Genomic DNA, 20,802 nt, shown 5'->3' with positions numbered 1-20,802 from the left:
TGTGTACCCCCACAGACACTTGGTCCACTTGGCCCACCTCATTACCCAGCACCAGATCCAGCAATGCCTCCTTTCTAATTGAACTAAGAAGGTACTAATCAAGGAAGTTCTCCTGAACATGAACACATTTCAGGAATTCCTCCCCCTCCTTTCCCTTTACTCTAATGTTAACCCAGTTGATATTTGGATAATTCATGTCCCCCAATATCAACACTTTATAGCTCTTGCACATTTCTGTGATTTCCCTTCAGATTTGTTACTCTCTCTCTCACCGCGCTCTCTCTCTCTCTCACCGCGCTCTCTCTCTCACCGCGCTCTCTCTCTCTCTCACCGCACTCTCTCTCTCTCTCGCCGCGCTCCCTCTCTCTCTCACCGCGCTCCCTCTCTCTCTCGCCGCGCTCCCTCTCTCTCTCGCCGCGCTCTCTCTCTCTCTCGCCGCGCTCTCTCTCTCTCTCGCCGCTCTCTCTCTCGCCGCGCTCTCTCTCGCCGCGCTCTCTCTCGCCGCGCTCTCTCTCGCCGCGCTCTCTCTCTCGCCGCGCTCTCTCTCTCGCCGCGCTCTCTCTCTGGCCGCGCTCTCTCTCTCTGGCCGCGCTCTCTCTCTCTGGCCGCGCTCTCTCTCTCTGGCCGCGCTCTCTCTCTCTGGCCGCGCTCGCTCTCTCTCTGGCCGCGCTCTCTCTCTCTCGCCGCGCTCTCTCTCTCTCGCCGCGCTCTCTCTCTCTCGCCGCGCTCTCTCTCTCTCGCCGCGCTCTCTCTCTCTCGCCGCGCTCTCTCTCTCTCGCCGCGCTCTCTCTCTCTCGCCGCGCTCTCTCTCTCTCGCCGCGCTCTCTCTCTCTCGCCGCGCTCTCTCTCTCTCGCCGCGCTCTCTCTCTCTCGCCGCGCTCTCTCTCTCTCGCCGCGCTCTCTCTCTCTCGCCGCGCTCTCTCTCTCTCGCCGCGCTCTCTCTCTCTCGCCGCGCTCTCTCTCTCTCGCCGCGCTCTCTCTCTCTCGCCGCGCTCTCTCTCTCTCGCCGCGCTCTCTCTCTCACCGCGCTCTCTCTCTCTCACCGCGCTCTCTCTCTCTCTCACCGCTCTCTCTCTCTCTCTCTCTCTCACCGCGCTCTCTCTCTCGCTCACCGCGCTCTCTCTCTCTCGCCGCGCTCTCTCTCTCTCGCCGCGCTCTCTCTCTCTCGCCGCGCTCTCTCTCTCTCGCCGCGCTCTCTCTCTCTCGCCGCGCTCTCTCTCTCTCGCCGCGCTCTCTCTCTCTCGCCGCGCTCTCTCTCTCTCGCCGCGCTCTCTCTCTCTCGCCGCGCTCTCTCTCTCTCGCCGCGCTCTCTCTCTCTCGCCGCGCTCTCTCTCTCTCGCCGCGCTCTCTCTCTCACCGCGCTCTCTCTCTCTCACCGCTCTCTCTCTCTCTCTCTCTCTCACCGCGCTCTCTCTCTCGCTCACCGCGCTCTCTCTCGCTCACCGCGCTCTCTCTTTCTCTCGCCGCGCTCTCTCTCTCTCTCGCCGCGCTCTCTCTCTCTCTCGCCGCGCTCTCTCTCTCTCTCGCCGCGCTCTCTCTCTCTCTCGCCGCGCTCTCTCTCTCTCTCGCCGCGCTCTCTCTCTCTCTCGCCGCGCTCTCTCTCTCTCTCGCCGCGCTCTCTCTCTCTCTCGCCGCGCTCTCTCTCTCTCTCGCCGCGCTCTCTCTCTCTCTCGCCGCGCTCTCTCTCTCTCGCCGCGCTCTCTCTCTCTCGCCGCGCTCTCTCTCTCTCTCGCCGCGCTCTCTCTCTCTCTCGCCGCGCTCTCTCTCACTGCTCTCTCTCACCGCTCTCTCTCACCGCTCTCTCTCACCGCTCTCTCTCACCGCTCTCTCTCACCGCTCTCTCTCACCGCTCTCTCTCACCGCTCTCTCTCACCGCTCTCTCTCACCGCTCTCTCTCACCGCTCTCTCTCTCACCGCTCTCTCTCTCACCGCTCTCTCTCTCACCGCTCTCTCTCTCTTTTACCGCGCGCGCTCTCTCTCTCACCGCGCTCTCTCTCTCACCGCGCTCTCTCTCTCACCGCGCTCTCTCTCTCACCGCGCTCTCTCTCTCACCGCGCTCTCTCTCTCTCTCACCGCGCTCTCTCTCTCTCTCGCCGCGCTCTCTCTCTCTCTCGCCGCGCTCTCTCTCTCTCTCGCCGCGCTCCCTCTCTCTCTCTCGCCGCGCTCCCTCTCTCTCTCACCGCGCTCTCTCTCTCTCTCACCGCGCTCTCTCTCTCTCACCGCGCTCTCTCTCTCTCTCTCTCACCGCGCTCTCTCTCTCTCTCTCTCACTGCGCTCTCTCTCTCTCACCGCACTCTCTCTCTCTCACCGCACTCTCTCTCTCTCTCTCACCGCACTCTCTCTCTCTCTCTCACCGCGCTCTCTCTCTCTCACCGCGCTCTCCCTCTCTCTCACCGCGCTCTCCCTCTCTCTCACCGCGCTCTCCCTCTCTCTCACCGCGCTCTCCTCTCTCTCACCGCGCTCTCCCTCTCTCTCACCGCGCTCTCCCTCTCTCTCACCGCGCTCTCCCTCTCTCTCACCGCGCTCTCCCTCTCTCTCACCGCGCTCTCCCTCTCTCTCACCGCGCTCTCCCTCTCTCTCTCCGCGCTCTCCCTCTCTCTCACCGCGCTCTCCCTCTCTCTCACCGCGCTCTCCCTCTCTCTCACCGCGCTCTCCCTCTCTCTCACCGCGCTCTCCCTCTCTCTCACCGCGCTCTCCCTCTCTCTCACCGCGCTCTCCCTCTCTCTCACCGCGCTCTCCCTCTCTCTCACCGCGCTCTCCCTCTCTCTCACCGCGCTCTCCCTCTCTCTCACCGCGCTCTCCCTCTCTCTCACCGCGCTCTCCCTCTCTCTCACCGCGCTCTCCCTCTCTCTCACCGCGCTCTCCCTCTCTCTCACCGCGCTCTCCCTCTCTCTCACCGCGCTCTCCCTCTCTCTCACCGCGCTCTCCCTCTCTCTCACCGCGCTCTCCCTCTCTCTCACCGCGCTCTCCCTCTCTCTCACCGCGCTCTCCCTCTCTCTCACCGCGCTCTCCCTCTCTCTCACCGCGCTCTCCCTCTCTCTCACCGCGCTCTCCCTCTCTCTCACCGCGCTCTCCCTCTCTCTCACCGCGCTCTCCCTCTCTCTCACCGCGCTCTCCCTCTCTCTCACCGCGCTCTCCCTCTCTCTCACCGCGCTCTCCCTCTCTCTCACCGCGCTCTCCCTCTCTCTCACCGCGCTCTCCCTCTCTCTCACCGCGCTCTCCCTCTCTCTCACCGCGCTCTCCCTCTCTCTCACCGCGCTCTCCCTCTCTCTCACCGCGCTCTCCCTCTCTCTCACCGCGCTCTCCCTCTCTCTCACCGCGCTCTCCCTCTCTCTCACCGCGCTCTCCCTCTCTCTCACCGCGCTCTCCCTCTCTCTCACCGCGCTCTCCCTCTCTCTCACCGCGCTCTCCCTCTCTCTCACCGCGCTCTCCCTCTCTCTCACCGCGCTCTCCCTCTCTCTCACCGCGCTCTCCCTCTCTCTCACCGCGCTCTCCCTCTCTCTCACCGCGCTCTCCCTCTCTCTCACCGCGCTCTCCCTCTCTCTCACCGCGCTCTCCCTCTCTCTCACCGCGCTCTCCCTCTCTCTCACCGCGCTCTCCCTCTCTCTCACCGCGCTCTCCCTCTCTCTCACCGCGCTCTCCCTCTCTCTCACCGCGCTCTCTCTCTCTCTCACCGCGCTCTCCCTCTCTCACCGCGCTCTCCCTCTCTCACCGCGCTCTCCCTCTCTCTCACCGCGCTCTCCCTCTCTCTCACCGCGCTCTCCCTCTCTCTCACCGCGCTCTCCCTCTCTCTCACCGCGCTCTCCCTCTCTCTCACCGCGCTCTCCCTCTCTCTCACCGCGCTCTCCCTCTCTCTCACCGCGCTCTCCCTCTCTCTCACCGCGCTCTCCCTCTCTCTCACCGCGCTCTCCCTCTCTCTCACCGCGCTCTCCCTCTCTCTCACCGCGCTCTCCCTCTCTCTCACCGCGCTCTCCCTCTCTCTCACCGCGCTCTCCCTCTCTCTCACCGCGCTCTCCCTCTCTCTCACCGCGCTCTCCCTCTCTCTCACCGCGCTCTCCCTCTCTCTCACCGCGCTCTCCCTCTCTCTCACCGCGCTCTCCCTCTCTCTCACCGCGCTCTCCCTCTCTCTCACCGCGCTCTCCCTCTCTCTCACCGCGCTCTCCCTCTCTCTCACCGCGCTCTCCCTCTCTCTCACCGCGCTCTCCCTCTCTCTCACCGCGCTCTCCCTCTCTCTCACCGCGCTCTCCCTCTCTCTCACCGCGCTCTCCCTCTCTCTCACCGCGCTCTCCCTCTCTCTCACCGCGCTCTCCCTCTCTCTCACCGCGCTCTCCCTCTCTCTCACCGCGCTCTCCCTCTCTCTCACCGCGCTCTCCCTCTCTCTCACCGCGCTCTCCCTCTCTCTCACCGCGCTCTCCCTCTCTCTCACCGCGCTCTCCCTCTCTCTCACCGCGCTCTCCCTCTCTCTCACCGCGCTCTCCCTCTCTCTCACCGCGCTCTCCCTCTCTCTCACCGCGCTCTCTCTCTCTCACCGCGCTCTCTCTCTCTCACCGCGCTCTCTCTCTCTCACCGCGCTCTCTCTCTCTCACCGCGCTCCCTCTCTCTCACCGCGCTCCCTCTCTCTCACCGCGCTCCCTCTCTCTCACCGCGCTCCCTCTCTCACCGCGCTCCCTCTCTCACCGCGCTCTCTCCCTCTCTCACCGCGCTCTCTCCCTCTCTCACCGCGCTCTCTCCCTCTCTCACCGCGCTCTCTCCCTCTCTCACCGCGCTCTCTCCCTCTCTCACCGCGCTCTCTCCCTCTCTCACCGCGCTCTCTCCCTCTCTCACCGCGCTCTCTCCCTCTCTCACCGCGCTCTCTCCCTCTCTCACCGCGCTCTCTCCCTCTCTCACCGCGCTCTCTCCCTCTCTCACCGCGCTCTCTCCCTCTCTCACCGCGCTCTCTCCCTCTCTCACCGCGCTCTCTCCCTCTCTCACCGCGCGCTCTCCCTCTCTCACCGCGCGCTCTCCCTCTCTCACCGCGCGCTCTCCCTCTCTCACCGCGCGCTCTCCCTCTCTCACCGCGCGCTCTCCCTCTCTCAGCGCGCGCTCTCCCTCTCTCAGCGCGCTCTCTCCCTCTCTCAGCGCGCTCTCTCCCTCTCTCAGCGCGCTCTCTCCCTCTCTCAGCGCGCTCTCTCCCTCTCTCAGCGCGCTCTCTCCCTCTCTCACCGCGCTCTCTCCCTCTCTCGCCGCGCCCTCTCTCGCCGCGCCCTCTCTCGCCGCGCCCTCTCTCGCCGCGCCCTCTCTCGCCGCGCCCTCTCTCGCCGCTCACTCTCTACCCTCTCGCTCGCTTGCTCGCCTGCCCAAATGGATTCTGTCCGTGCCCTCTCAAGGACATACCCTCTTTCCAACACTACAATGACTTCCTTAATCAGGGCTGCCACCAACTCCCTTTTTTACCCTTCTCTACCTTTTCTGAACACTTTATATCCTTATATATTAAGCCTCCAGTCCTCACCATTTTGTTATGAACGACCGCTCCAGTCAAAGCCCCCAATCAAAATATACGATTCTGATTGTGGTGGGAGAGACGCACCGATAATTCAATCCCGTCGCTCCACAGATCGCCTAACATATCATTTAGAACTTTCCAAAGTACAGAAAGACCCAGCCAAATTGTACCATCTATTAACCCCCGAATGAAGCTAACCAAATCAGGTGACTTTAAATCAACAAATTAACTCTTTAATTAGAAGAACTAAATTCTTAAACACTATGAAGATATAAACAACATTTAAAATAGAAAAAATTAGAGTCCTTGCAAATTTACAGTCCAGTGTTGCTTGAAGTTCACACAGTCGTCTGATGCGGGGAAAAAAGGACCTTTCACAGTGGAACAGTCTGCAGTCTAACTTCAGCAGTAGGTGATGCTTTCCTTCTCGAGCGAATTTCAACAATTAATGACTTGCAAACACTTTCAATAGAATCAGTCTGACTTTAGAGTTTTTGAGGGATAATAGATTGTCACAGTATAACTTCCCTTCCTTCGGTTTAAATTACCAGAGATCTCTGTTTTGGCTTGACATTTTAAGAATTTTAAGAGAAAATAATTAAACAGACTAAAATCCTATTCCTTCAGTTTAAATGGTTGAGAGCTCTTTTTCAGGTGTTCTAAACATCATAGCTGCGTCCTCTGTCTGTGTGCTCTGTTAGAACAAACTGTCTTCAACTAAAAGCCAGTTCAAAACTGAATTGTAACAAATATATCGCATGAGACTCACTCCCAGTGGCTGTTTCCATGGTATCGAGAATGCACCCTTTGAATCGCAGTCTCCAAATGTCTGTTTCTAAGGCAATGAAAATACACCTTCCTATAACTCCTGAGGCATGCTGGTTCTTAAAGCAATACTGATCCTTTGCAAGCTTTAAAGGCAAACCACAGATTCCCAAGAAAAAAAACCTGCAGGACCATGACAGTTTTTAAGCCACGATTCCGTTCTTGCCACTACATCATATTCCCATATTGCTAATTGTGATTGTAACTCGCCAACCTTATTCATCCCATTTTGTGCGTTTGCATGCGTGCATTGTAATCCTGTCTTTGCATTCCTTTCATTCCTTCTCAGTCTGCTCTTATCTAATACGGAACGACTCCCTTCTCCAGTACCGTCCAATACTCTCAAATTATGCACTTGTTCCTCTTTTCTATTTCTATATGTTGGTGCCCATCCCCTTGCCAATTTAGTTTAAACTGTTCCCAGCCACACTAGTAAACCTCCCTGGAAGGACATTGGTCCGAGTCCTGTTGAGGTGTAACCCGTCCCTTTTGAATAGGTGCCTTCTGCCCCACAACTGGTCCCAATGCCCCAAGAATCTGTATTAATAAAAATAAAACATTTTCTGCAGCAATAGCACTGGTAGCCAAATGCCATTGTTTTTCAGAAGTCAGAACAGGGATTAAGTGGAAGTGTATCAGTATTTGCTAGAGGTCCCCCGCACACTGACTCATTTGTTCTCCGGATGTGAGTGATGTTGGCAAGGCCTCACCTGTTGCCCATCCCAAGTTGTCCTGAGAAGGTGGTAGAGGGCCTTCTACTTGAGCCTTAGTGATGGAACTCTGTGATGTAAGACAGGGAGGTTGCTCTAAATACAGATCATATACTGTATTTTGTTTTTTAAGAAAGGCTTGCATTTATATAGCACTTTTCACGACGACCGGACATCCCAAAGTACTTTTAAAGTGTAGTTACTATTCTAAAGTAGGAAACGTGGCAGCCAATTTGTGCACAGCAAACTCCCACTAACAACAATGTGATAATGACCAGATAATCCTGTTAGCGATGTTGATTGAGAGATAAATATTGGTCAGGACATCAAGGATAACTTTCCTGCTCTTCAAAATGGTGCCATGGGATCTTTTATGTCTACCTAAGAGAGCTGACGGGGTGTCTGTTCAACGTCACGTCTGAAAGACAGCACCTCTGACAGTGCAGCAGTTCCTCGGTACTGCACTGAAGTGTCAGTCTAGATTGAAATGTTCAAGTTCTGGAGTGAGACTTGATCCCACAACCTCTGACTCGGGCAAGAGTGCTACCAACTGAGCCACAGCTGGCGCACTTCTTAATTAATAAAACCCAGGACTTCTCTTTTTCAAAAAAAACTGCAGTGGTACGAACAATTTAATCAGTTAAGCAAATTCTTGGCTGTTGTATTTGGGGAAACTGTCACCTTTGATCTATATGCTTGAATGTGCAAAAATGTAATGTCAGTAGTAAAACCAAATCGGCCTAACATTTCCTTTCACAGACCGCACCCTACTCTTAAACTAGAAGATATTTTAAGTAAATGAACTCACAAAAGATTAGAAAATTACTGCAGCAGTCAGATTTGTTTTGATTTTATTCCCCAAGCTGTGCTAGAAACCAGAGGAATAGGATTTGTGTTGCAGTGTTTTCAGACAATAGGTTCCTTTTGTAAATGCTAATGCTGTGACTTATTAAAGTGGCCCATTTATGCATCCGTGAGGAATGTTGGGTGACCACAGAAGGAATTTTATTAATTTTGAATTCCCTTTTTTATCTATTTATGTTGATTTTGTATCCTGCAAGAATGTTGTTTTGTACTTGGTAATTACTGTATCAGACCATAGCCCAGATTTTGTAATATTAAAAATTGAGAGTGTAATGCAGCCATAGCACAAGGGGCTGGAAGTTTAAAAGTTTGTGGCATAATCCCTGCTGCTGATTTCTGAATAGACTAGATGCACAAGAAAAGCTTACCCAATTGACTTAAGCACATTTTTCCAGGAACCACAAAATCCAGTGAAGGAGCAGCTCTTCCAGGGCTCGAGCTTACTTTGAAAAGGGAATTAACAGAAAGGTTGTCTAATTCCTCCCATTGTGGAGACATTTAGGCAGCATTGCTCCTTTTGCTGAAGAGCTGGAGGTCCTGCTGCAGGCAGTTCATCAAAGAATAGTTGCACCTATTTGGAGCTAAAGATCAACCTCCAGTAAAAGTGTAAGTGCCAACTGCATGAAGGGAGATTGCTGATAATCAAGAAGTCACTGCTTCCTCTTTCCTAGCTGAAAATGACAACAAACTGTGAAGGTAAAGGTAACTGCATTCTTCCATTTTGCACACATTTTTTGTTGTGCCCATCAACCATTCAATTTTAAATTGGGAACACTGGGAGGTAGCATTTTAGGCATTGTACGCAACCTTGGGTGTCAGTCATGGCTCAGTGATAACACCTCCAAGTCGGAAGGTGATGAGATCAAGCCCATTTCAGAGACTTGAGCATGCAATCTAGGCTGACATTTCAGTACTAAGGGACCGCTGCATTGTTGGCGGTGATGTTAAATTGAGGCTTCAACTCACCTTTGAGGTGGATGTAAAAGATGCCTTGGTAACTTTTTCAGAAGAGAAAGGAAATGTTTTGTGGTCAACATTTATCCCACAACTAACATCAGTAAAACATGTTCCTCTCATTTGCTGTATGCAAATTGGCTAGGATGTTTCCCTTTTTGGCAACAATTCAGGAAAGTATGTTATTTGCCGTTTAGCACTTTGGGACATTCTGAGGGTCCTTTGCCCTTTCACTGGGTTTCACTTGCTGCAGCAAAACCTACCTTCCCCGCTTTGAAATACCCTTCGGATAATCAGGCATGGTAAGAATGTAGTGCACAAGGCCAGAGGCTCGATTTTCCAATGTTAGTAGGACCTTCTACTATTGGCACGATATCAGAGCATTTAGAGCTATGATCTCCTTCAAATGCAATGATGTTGCCATCAGAGGATGATAAATGAAATATATAAAAAGTAACATTTGGGCACACAATTTATCTTTCAAGCATTCTTGGATACCTATGAAGAAATCAAAAAACAAGAGTTGGAACGGAAAGCTCAGCTTGAGGCTAGTATTGTAGCCCTTCTGGAACACACAAGCAGGGTAAGTTCAATCAGATAAAATAGGCCTGGCCTTTTTGCTCCCTGCTCAATTTTTGGCTGAACCCAGGAGACAGAGCCTGGTAACAATTTTGGAATGTGGTCTGTTGTACACCTGCTGTTTACCAGGGGCCAGTCTGTCAGGGTAAACTGCATTCAACCATAGGTAGGCAAGCATATGAGGGAACACTTTTTCTCCACTGTGTTTCCCACCATTTGCATTCTTGGAACACTAGACCCCTATTCGGAGAACTGCAGGGAGAGCCCCCATTCTCTCATCACTCCAATAATTGATGAGATGCCCATCACAGAGTATGGATGTGCGTAGGCCCATTAATGAAATTAGAAATTTTCAACCAGTAATTCGTCTTTCCAGCGGAAAGTTCCTGGCCACCTGTTAAGGCTACTGCAGTAGGAGAAACAGAGTCCTGCTGCAGTGAGTGTCTGCCCCTACGCTGGCATGGCTCAGCAGCAGAGACCTGAGAGCCAGAAATATGGTCAGCCTCAACAGGAACCTATCAAGAGGGGAGCTAACAGTCCTTCCCTACTGGAAATGCATCTCAGTGGAGGAAGGGTATGGAAAGCCTAGGCCGTGGACTTTACTATCACTGTGGTACCTAATGTTTTTGTATAAAAGTGGACTTTTATCACCAGTATACGCTTATAGTAACTCAGTATGATAAAACATTATTAAGTCGTAAATAATGCTGGATAAAATATCTTGAATTTGAATTTGCTAATGGAGTATCCGATCATCTTGCAACACCAAATGAGATGATCCTAGACAAGCCTTTCTGTTGGTGGTTTTCTTTGCAGCATATGAAAGGAACACTTCAGTGTATTACTAATGGAAAATGCAAGATTTTTATGGGTGGAATACCAATTTTAGGGAGTTGAGCATTCCACCCTTTAATACATTAACCAGGAAGCATTTTTGTAAGAAGAGTGGAAGTTATAAAAATGAGTGCTGTTTAATTCTGAAGCATAAATTTTTTTTATGTCCTGCTGAAACAACAAAATTGAAATAATTATACAGCATCTGCGATTTTCAGTGCTACTGTAAAATAGCTAAAAAGAACAAAGTGGGTCAGACAAATTATGTAACATTTGGTTTCAAAATTCCCAACTGAATATCATTAATCTTTCATATCTGTATAATTTTTTTTTGTTATTCCTATAACCTCTTGCTCTTATTTGGCCCACTTTTGTCTTTTGCATCAAGAACCCCATTGTTCTTTACAATAGTTTTTTGGGTGGTGTGGACATTGAGTCGATATATTTTAGCAATGTTTAATGCACCACATGGTCTTGCAATACAGAATATGAACCGAATGAGACAGATCTCCTCCATAACTGCACATGAACTGAAGTCCATGCAGGAGGACCTGAATTTCAAGGAGACTGAAATGCAGAAATCCCAGACAACTGCCAAGGGATTGACTGATGGTAAGAAATATTTAAATATGTCACCTTATCGCTGACTTTATACATTTGAAATAAGATTCGACTTGAAGTGCATTGACTATGCAATATTTCAACCATGTTGTTGTTGCCCCTAGCACCAAAACTCTGTGTCTGCGACCATAGTGCATTACTCTCATTTTCCTTGACCTGTCTGCCACCTTTGACGCGGCCAGTTGCTCCATGTCCCTTCAGTGTCCTTCAGCTTTCAATGTTAATGTGAGCTGTAGCTCAGTTGGTCGCACTCTTGCTTTTGAGTCACAAGGTTCTGGATTCGAGTCCCACTCCAGAACATGAGCACAAAAATCTAGGCTGACGCTCCAGTGCAGTACTGAGGAAGCACTAGACTGTCGGAGGTGCTGTCTTTCAGATGAGACATTAAACTGGGTGGATGTAAAAGATCCCATGGCACTAATTTGAAGAAGAGCAGGGGAGTTATCCCTGGTGTCCTGGCCAATAATTATCTCTCAATCAACATCACAAAAACAGATTTTCTGGTCATTATCACATTGCTGTTTGTGGGAGCTTGTTGTGCGCATGCTGCTGCATTTCCTGTGTTACAACAGCGACTACACTTCAAAAAGTACTTCATTGGTTGTAAAGTGCTTTGAGATGACCAGTAGTCATGAAAGACGCTTGTATAAATACAAGTTTGTCTTTTTTCTTTTCATTCTTCCATTGCCCAGTCTTGCTGATTTCCCTCACTTGGTTCCATTCTTGCCCAAAATCAGAGCATCTTTACCAATGACTTTCTTCCCACCCCTGCACCTTCAGAGAACATGGGTTCAAGGTCCACCATGGCAGTGTCTGAATTCAGTTTTTTTTTAAACTGATATCAGTAAAGGTTGCCATGTAGTTGTCAGGTTGTTATAAAAACCAAACTGGTTCATTATGTCCTTTGGGAAAGAAAACATGCTATCCTGACCCGGCCTGGGCTGTATGTAACTCCAAACTCAAATCAAGGTGGTTGACTCTTAACTTCCCTCTGAAGTGGTCCAGTAAGCCACTCAGTTGTGTCATACCCAAGGCAACAGGATTGGGCAGCAAATGCTGGCCTTGCCAGCGATGCCAGCATCCCGAGAAAGAATATTTTCAAAAATCCTAGTGTTTGAATCCATCGCCTTGCCCCATCCTATCTCTGTAACTTCCTCTAGCACTACCATCTCCCCAGACCCTCTGTTTCTCTGACTCTGGCCTGTTGTGCATCCCCCCTTCAACCAAGTTTCCACGCTCTGGCATTCTCTCCCGATATTGCTTCCTCTGCTCATTTTAAGACTTTCATTAAAATCCACTTTTTTGACCAAGTTTCAAGCCCTCCTAATATTTCTTCCTTTGGCCTGACATTCGTTGTTTTTCTTCCCTGCTCTCCATGAAGCACTTTGGGACTAACTTGGACATTAAGGATGCTGTATAAATGCTGTCGAAATAGCTTGCAGTCGGTAACTCAGAAATAAATTGGTCTGTTGGTACAAAATATGACAAGATCTATGTATTGATAAAACTGTCAACTGAACAAATGGCGCAGAAAGTTCCAGTGTCTGGATTAAACAGCTCTTTCTCGATGGGTGGAGTTTCTTGTAAGCATTTAGTGACTCCACTGACACTTGCATTGTTGTTCAGGATTTCCTTCTCGAGCCCAGCCTTAATAATCTGTTAATGTTTTTTTTGTGTATAGAATATTTTATTAGTATAATAGATAATGTCCTTACTGCATGGATCATAATTTTACGATTGTTTAATGCAAAAGGGTGTTAGCAAGTTAATATTTTCACTCAATTCTTGTTAGGAAAGCTAAAAGGTACTGCTAGACGCTTTCAGATGTGAGTTTTATATGGTTTAGTATCTGACTTTAGTGAGATTCTTGAATTGTGGTTTAAAAGTTCTTTTCCTCTATTTCAAGTTTTATATCTGTAACAAAATATGTGGTATATTTTTGCACTAACTTTGAAAAGGAGGAAACTGAATTAGATAAACAGATTTACTATACAGGCAGCTTTCCACAAGATAGTCAAGAACTTGTTCAAGTTAATACATTACTCTAAAGAGCACAGTCTGAAGTGTTGTGACCCCTAAAGTCCTATCAGAAGGAACTGGACTGTATCCTCTTCCTGCTTCTTGCTTTACCACAGTTTATAGGCCAAAGACTCTTTAATTAAATTTATTACTGAGCAAGGAGGAGAATGCTAGAGATTTTCTTTCTTTTGCTTGGTTTCTTTCTAGACAGTAGGGGTGTGGTAATCTTTCGGCATTTATGGCACTGGGTAAAAACGACAACTTGCTGAGTCTTTGATTCTCATAATTGACTTTTCAAGGGTAAATGTAAAGGCTGTCCAATACTGAAACCTTCTTTAGCATTAGCTTAAAGTATCAGTAAATCATTTCATGCATCTTTGAGGGTGTTGAAGTACAGCAATGCTTTTGGAAAAGGGAGAGCAAAATTAATAGAGGTTTCAAAACGATACTGCATTGTAGAATGGCTTTAATTCCCTTGGAGCCACCTGTAAGGCTAATTTATTACTAGGTAGCATTCTAGCTGATTTTAGTTCATTAGATATTAATATTATTGAAATATTTTGAATTATATTTTAAAGGACTTACCGTATGTTAAAATTGAGCTTTGTTCTGCCTTTTTCTTGCTCAAAGCAAAATGCAGTTTTCTAAAGGCAGACCCAGTTCCCTATGATTTGAAACTAACGCCTTGTGAATGGGAGTAGTGTGCCAGAGGTTAAACAATTACACTTTTAGTAAGATATTTTGAATCAGAGGTTAAATAGACTGATCACCATGTTCTCCTGTCCCTTCTGAAAGCAGAAAACATTGTCAGACTGCATCCTGCAAACAAAAGATTTATAATAGTACAGAAACAAAGGAATAAAGCAGACCACCAGCAACACTGTGCTCAATTTACATATTACTTTAAAATAACAGTTTCAAAAACTAAGAGCCCTTTTTAGAATAATTATACTGCGTCTTTGAACAATCCATGGACAGAATCTGCAATTCAGATTCCTGCTAACTGCCGTCCCTCAAAAATGCTACACAGCACGGGCATAACAGCTACATTTGTAACTCTTCATGTTATGGTTTTCGACACTGATCAAAGGAATTCTTTCACACTGAGCAAGTAAATAAGAATTCGCATGGATTACTCAAACATTTTAGACAGCACAGAACTCGAAATATTTCATAAGGTCAAACTACTGGTAATTACTTATAGAGTGACTTCCCAAGGTAGTTGATATTTTAACTTAGCCAATGTTCTGTAGAAATTCTTGCCTGATGAAGGAATATGTCACTGTACCTTGTACATTATCCTCCACAATGACCTAGTAAAATGTATTGTGCTGTTTTTTATCTCATCTATTTTTGTTGGCTGCTGTGACTTTATGCAATTGTCTGGTTTGCCTGAAGATGTGAGGAAAATTATCTAGAGCATGACTACTCTTTCCTTCACTCCATCCAACCACAGAGAGTCAACGGCTCCAACAGGACCTTCAGAAGGTCGAACAACTCGAAAGCAAGATTGGTGCTGAACTGAGTTCTTTAAAGGAAAAGATTCAGCAAATAACGGATGCTCTGGAAACCTATAGTGACTTGGATGGACTAAAGGCAGCTGGAGAAGAGAAAAAAAAGGTAATGGCAGGGAAAATCATTCATAATGGGTTAACTGGATGTACTTTCACACTTCGTGGGAATGAAGTGTGATTTGGTCAATGGTCAGGGACAGGAGAGTGTGGCTGCAGCTGAGGCAGGTAAGGGGACCCAGACAGCAGGAGTGCAGGAGCCTCAGCCTTTGCGATTGTTCAACAGGTTTGAGTTTCTTTCAGCTTGTTTGAATGAGAGTGGGGGCTGCAGGGTAGATGATGAACCTGACCATGGCACCATGGTACAGGAAGCCATTCAAGTGGAGGGAGAAAAAAGGAATGTAGTGGTAGTAGGGGACAGTATAATGAGGGGGATTGACACTGTTCTTTGCAGCAAAGAGCGAAAGTCCAGACGACTGTGTTGCCTGCCGGTGCCAGGGTTCGGGACATCTGCTCATGGCTGGCGAGGAACTTACAGTGGGAGGGGGAGGATCCAGTCGTCGTGGTCCATGTAGGTACCAATGACCTAGGCAGGACAAGGAAAGAGGTTCTGCATAGTTAGTATGAGGAACTAGGCGCCAAATTAAGAAACAGAACTTCAAAGGTAATAATCTCTGGATTATTATTATTATGGTAAATCAAGGAGTAGAGATAAGGCAAGAAAGAAAGGTATTAATATGGAAAATGATAAACAGACTGTGACAGGAAGGGACAGAGCATACAAATCTAAGAGGCTAGAGGTTACAAAAATAATAAAAGGACAAAACTAAAGGCTCTGTATCTGAATGCACATAGCATTCGAAACAAAACAGATGAACTGAGAGCTCAAATAGAAGTACGATCGGATAGGCATTACAGAGACATGGCTACAGGACAGCATAGATTGGGACCTGAATATTGAAGGGTACATGACATTGAGGAAGGACAGGAAGTTAGGAAAAGGTGGAGGAGTGGCACTGTTAATTAATGATGGTATTAGTGCAATAGAGAGGGATGACCTAAGTTCAGGAGACCAGGATGTAGAAACAGTTTGGGTAGAGATGAGAAATGATAAAGGCAAGAAGTCACTTGTGGGAGTGGTGTACAGGCCACCTAACATTAACCACACTGCAGGACGAGGTATAAAGGAAGAAATAGTGGCAGCTTGTCAGAAAGGTGCAGTGATAATTATGGGGGATTTTAACCTACATATAGACTGGAAAAATCAGATGAGCAGAGATAGCCTAGATGAGGAGTACATAGAGGGCTGAATTTTACCAGCCCCTCGACGTCGTGGCGTGAGGGCCGGAAAAGTGCTGTGGGGAGAGGTCCGCCTCGACCCGCGATGTCGAGATGGGCCTGCCGCATATTACCGGCGGTGGCGGGACCTCAGTGCGGCGCCCCCCCCTCCCCCAGCTGCACGGCGGCGGCACCACAATTAGCATATGGTAAACGGTACTTTACCTTTGCTGATTATGCTGCCCGCTGCCTCTCCACTGACACTTCTGGACTTTTCGATGAACGGGTGGCCATCACATGCCGTCCCGTTCACGATTGGAAAAGCTGGCAGGTCCACAGAGGCAGAAGGTAAGTTTCTTTTCAGGGGTCTCACTGTGCATTCTTAAAGGGAAGAGGGAGGGGGGAATAAACAAGGGTCTCACTCTGCATTCTTAGATGGAAGGGGTCTGGGATTACTGGTGGGAAAGCTCTGCTGGCATGAAGGGAGGTACTGTGTACCATCCCTCTGTTAACAGTGTACTCTCTGTGTTTGTGAGGGGGCAATGGCACACTAGGCACCCTGTGTATGGAGAGGGTGCCAGAAAGGGCAGGAGCATTAAGGTTGTATGGATGGTGAGGTCAATCGATTCATCTGGTAGGATCTTGATGTGGTCATGCTGTGCCACTGAGTGTTGGCAGTGCCATGGCACGCCACATAGCTGATCCTGGAAAGCAGCTGATGTACCCGTCAACACCAATCCCTGCCCTGTTAGGAACCTTGGAATACATGCAGGGTTCAACTTTATTTATCACATGGAAATTGGTATGGCGCATCCTACATTGTGTGATCCTCTGCACATGAGGATCTGTATGCGCCAGAGGCAATATCAACAGGCAGGTGAGATCCACGTAGAGGCCGCTGATCATGAGCAGCAGCACCCAAGAGGAGCTCGCCATTACATTTGCCATGCATCTATCTACAGGCCCCACATAACATGCCACCAGATGTCAGAGCACCAGTGTCAGAGGCAATTGCGCATTTAGAGTGGGTGGTAACACGTCTTTGTGCCCTGCTCAAGGATGACCTGCAGCCCATGGGCTCCAGTGGACATCCCATGCCTTTGTTCCTGATAGTGGCAGTGGTTCTCAAGCCTGATGCCTCTGCATCTTTTTAGGGGCCCACCAGAGACCTTTGTGAGGTCACATAGTCAGCAGTGCACAGCTGCATCAGGGAGGTCACCAGTGCCCTGCACAGGAGGGCCAGTGAGTATGTCCACTTCAGGACAGACTCTCTCAGCCAGGCCCAGAGGGCCACTGGTTCTGACACCATTGCCGGAGAACCATAGGTTGTAATGCTCAAAGACTGCACTCGTGGACATCAGGCCTCCTGCCAGGCTACCACCTGCAGACGTCACATTAAAGGAGCCCTCTCAATCTAGATGAAGCTGGTATGTGATCATCGCAGATGGTTGCTGCAAATGTGTAGCTGCTTCTCAGGCAGCTGCCATGACAGCTGGGTCTTGCGCCAGTCCCCGCTGCCACCACTGTTCACTGAACTGGCTCAGATGGAGAGGTGGCTTCTTGGAGATGAGGGCTATCCTTTGTAGACATGTCTCCCGACGCCAGTGAGAGACCCCACCACTGCTGCAGAGGAGAGATACAATGCCAGCCACTGAGCTACATGAGCCACATTGAGCAGGAGATCGGCATGCTTAAAGAGCACCTCCAATGCCAGTACAGATTGGGTGATGCCCTGTACTACGGGCCAAAAAGGCCAGCTCCTTTCATTGCTGCTCTGCACAACTAAGCACCCAATAGGGGCCAGGCCTGGCATTTTGAGGAGAGACATCAATAGGATTCCTCCTCAGACTATGAGGATGCTGAGGACCTCCAACATGAAAGACGCATGGGAGGGCAGATGGCACCCAGGCTCTGCACGCAGGGCTGGCAGTGAGGTAGGGATGTACGGAAGTGGCTTATCAACAAAGTTTCTCTGTACCATAGGAACCGACATGAGCTCTGCCAGCTACACATCACCCTCGTTCACCTTCTGTGCACCAGTCCACATCTGCAGCATCCCTTTGTAAACCATTAGAGGCAGCAGCTGCTGAGCCAAAGTCAGGAAATGGAGGGAGTGAGGAACCCAAGAAAATCACAATCACCAGGGAAGTGGTACTGAGCAAATTGTTGGAGCTGCGGGCTGACAAGTCCCCGGGTCCTGATGGACTTCATCCTAGGGTCTTAAAAGAAGTGGCTAGTGAGATAGTTGTTGCGTTAGTTTTAATTTTCCAAAATTTCCTAGATTTGGGGAAGGTTCCGTTAGATTGGAAAATCGCAAAAGTGTAAAATTGTCCACTTTGGAAGGAAGAATAAAAAAGAAGCATATCATCTAAATGGTGAAAGATGCAGAGGGCTCTTTTGTCCTAGTGCATGAATCGCAAAAGGTTAGTATGCAGGTACAGCACGTAATTAGGAAAGCTAATAGAATGTTATCGTTTATCGTGAAGAGAATTGAATACAAAAGTAGGGAGGTTATGCTTCAGCTATACAGGGCATTGGTGAGACCACATCTGGAGTACTGTGTACAGTATTGGTCTCCTTATGTAAGGAAGGATGTAAATGCTTTGGAGGCAGTACAGAGAAGGTTTTCAAGATTATTACCTGGAATAGGCAGGCTATTTTACAAGAAAAGATTGGACAGGCTAGACTTGTAGCCGCTGGAATTTAGAAGAGTAAGAGGTGACTTGATTGAAAAATATAGGATCCTGAGGGGTCTTGACAGGGTGGATGTGGAAAGGATGTTTCCCCTTGTGGGAGAACCTAGAATTAGGTGTCACTGTTTAAAAATAAGGGGTCGCCCAATTAAGACAGAGATGAAGAGAATTTTTTTCTCTGAGGGTCGTGAGTCTTTGGAATTTTCTTCCTCAAAGGCAGTGGCAGCAGAGTCTTTGAATATTTTTAAGGCAGCGGTAGATAGGTTCTTAATAAGCAAGGGGGTGGAAGGTTATCAGGGGTAGGTAGAAATGTGGTGTAATCAGTTCAGCCATGAACTTATTGCATGGCGGAGCAGGCTCGAAGGGCCGAGTGGCCTACTCCTACTCCTAATTCGTATGTTGTATAAACTAGGCTTTTTTAAGAATACATTTTTGGGGTAGTGTGATTTTAAAATGCTGTGAGGCAAAGTTCCTTCAATGAATTTCATAAAGTGGGATTAAAAGCAAAATGCTTTGGATGCTAGAAACCTGAAATAAAATTGGGAAGTGCTGGAAATACATCTGTGGAGAGAGAAACAGAGTTAACGTTTCAGGTCTGTGACCTTTCTGCCTGAAACTTTGGGCTGGATTTTAAAGCTCCTCCACCGTCGGGAATGTTGGCAGGCGGTGGGGGGAGGCAATGAAGATCGGTGCGGTGGAGGCTTGCCCCCGACGGCGACAGGCCCCGTGCCAATCTCGGCGGCGGCGAGGCCTCGTAGTGGCCACCCCGCTGCTCGGCGACGGGACTGCCATTTAAATATGTAAACTAATTTACATACCTGATTTAATGAGGGTCCCGTCGCCTCCTAAATCGCCACACCAATCTTCATTCAGGCGGCCAACAATGCCGAGCCTTCAAATACCCGTTCGGGGAAACGTGGCATGACACCTGTGGGGAGGGAAGGAGAATCTTCTGTCTGTCCGGGATGAGGGAGTGAGGTTAAAACAATGCAGGTTGGTCAGGGGGGTGATGGGAAGGGGTAAAGGGCAAAGTTGCCGAACTTTGGAGGGGGGGGGGATGGCAAATTCTGAGTATTTTGTATTCTGGGGGAGAAGGGCACGAATGGCCGGAAATGCTATTGGGAGGGAGGGGAAAATGAATTTAATGGTAAGTTAATTCTTTTTTTTTTGGTCATTGAACTTGACCTGCCCCTTTAATTTTAAAATCTCCATTAAGGGCTGTATGTCTTTTTAAAAATGGCGCTGTGCATTGGTGCTGGATGCCGATGCCTGCGGCGGCTCGCCCGCCTCTTTCATGCCATCACGGGGGCGGGTGCACGGCTATGCAAATGAGCCGTCGCATTTGAAATCGCAACGGCTCAGTGACGTGGTGCCCGTGCGTGCGGGCCGAATTTTTTTATGTCCGCCTGCCTACTTTGGCGGCGGACTCTTAGAATCCAGCCCATTAACTCTGTTTCTCACAAAGTGGAAACATGGGTTGCAGAATTAACCCTATTTATCTTTCTAACTCACCCTTCCATCTAATGAAGTTCCATGCTGAGACTGGAGTCTTGCTAAACTATCCTTTTATGCCAACTAAGTGAAATGATCTTTGATAATTCTTTGCTGCTTTTCGAGTGTCCGGCTGCTACTTCCACCCTTGTTATCTTTCTTTCTGTGCCAATAAAACAGCTTGTTATTCTAGGTGCAATTATAAAATATTATGCCTTATTCTTCCCCTTTTATCTGATCTGGTACTAATCTTTGATCAATCCCATCTGTAACTTCTGCAAATCATTATTAAAAGTTCGTAAGCACGTTTTTATTGAAAAAAATCATCAATCGCTGTTTTCCTGTCTTGTCTTTAGCCACTCCTGTTCTATTGGAAAGGCTATCTTTTATAATTTCTATAGAACTTTCTTCTGCTTTCCCATCCTGATGTACAGTTGCTAACTCTCTGGAAGAGAAACTATATTTTTTAGGCTAACTTATCTGCATCAAATATGATCTTAACCTTGGTAAAGAGTCTCGTTCCATCACCTCATTCTGTTATGATCCACATCATATTAGTCCTCATCTTGTCTGTCACATCACCTGTTCTCTGGCTAACTTTTCTAGTCTTGATTTCAAATGATACATCACGTTCAAAACTCTGGCCTAATCCATGATTAGCATTATTTTTCAATGTTGTCATTCTGATGGGGATCTTTTTGCTTATGTTACACAATTCTGCTGTTGAGCATTTTATTGATTTACCAGGAATGATGCACAGACAATTTTCATTCCATCTGTTACCTAGAAACTGCAGGAGGAGAAAGTGACACTGACGCAACGCAGAAACATCTTTAAGAAGGTAATGCAGCAAGTCTCAAAGGAGTACGATACTCTGAAGATGCAGCTACAGGAAAATGAGACCCATGCACAGGTAGGATTATTTTTTAACTGTCTCG

The 20,802-nt window shown here is 48.6% G+C and overlaps 1 protein-coding gene and 1 long non-coding RNA gene across 4 annotated transcripts in view; one reads left to right on the top strand and one right to left on the bottom strand.

Moving 5' to 3' along the window:
* LOC137369384 (uncharacterized) overlaps nucleotides 1-13,675 on the bottom strand; it is a 29,625-nt gene extending 15,950 nt beyond the window's left edge. Inside the window, exon 1 of the long non-coding RNA XR_010974941.1 lies at nucleotides 13,477-13,675. This is a non-coding gene — a long non-coding RNA (uncharacterized lncRNA). The remainder of the gene's footprint in view (nucleotides 1-13,476) is intronic.
* ift74 (intraflagellar transport 74) overlaps nucleotides 1-20,802 on the top strand; it is a 91,914-nt gene that overhangs the window by 60,186 nt on the left and 10,926 nt on the right. For all 3 annotated transcript variants that reach the window (XR_010974939.1, XM_068030524.1, XM_068030525.1), the window contains 4 exons: nucleotides 9,324-9,421; nucleotides 10,737-10,863; nucleotides 14,348-14,511; nucleotides 20,652-20,777. Coding sequence is in view for 2 of the 3 variants with exons in the window: in XM_068030524.1 (XP_067886625.1) it covers nucleotides 9,324-9,421; nucleotides 10,737-10,863; nucleotides 14,348-14,511; nucleotides 20,652-20,777 (515 nt within the window). In the remaining variant the exon portion in view is untranslated. The remainder of the gene's footprint in view (nucleotides 1-9,323; nucleotides 9,422-10,736; nucleotides 10,864-14,347; nucleotides 14,512-20,651; nucleotides 20,778-20,802) is intronic.

Source organism: Heterodontus francisci, chromosome 4, assembly GCF_036365525.1.
Source record: "Heterodontus francisci isolate sHetFra1 chromosome 4, sHetFra1.hap1, whole genome shotgun sequence".
Lineage (NCBI taxonomy): Eukaryota > Metazoa > Chordata > Chondrichthyes > Heterodontiformes > Heterodontidae > Heterodontus > Heterodontus francisci.
The sequence above is the reverse complement of the archived record's forward strand: the minus strand, read 5'-3'. Positions and strand labels throughout refer to the sequence as shown.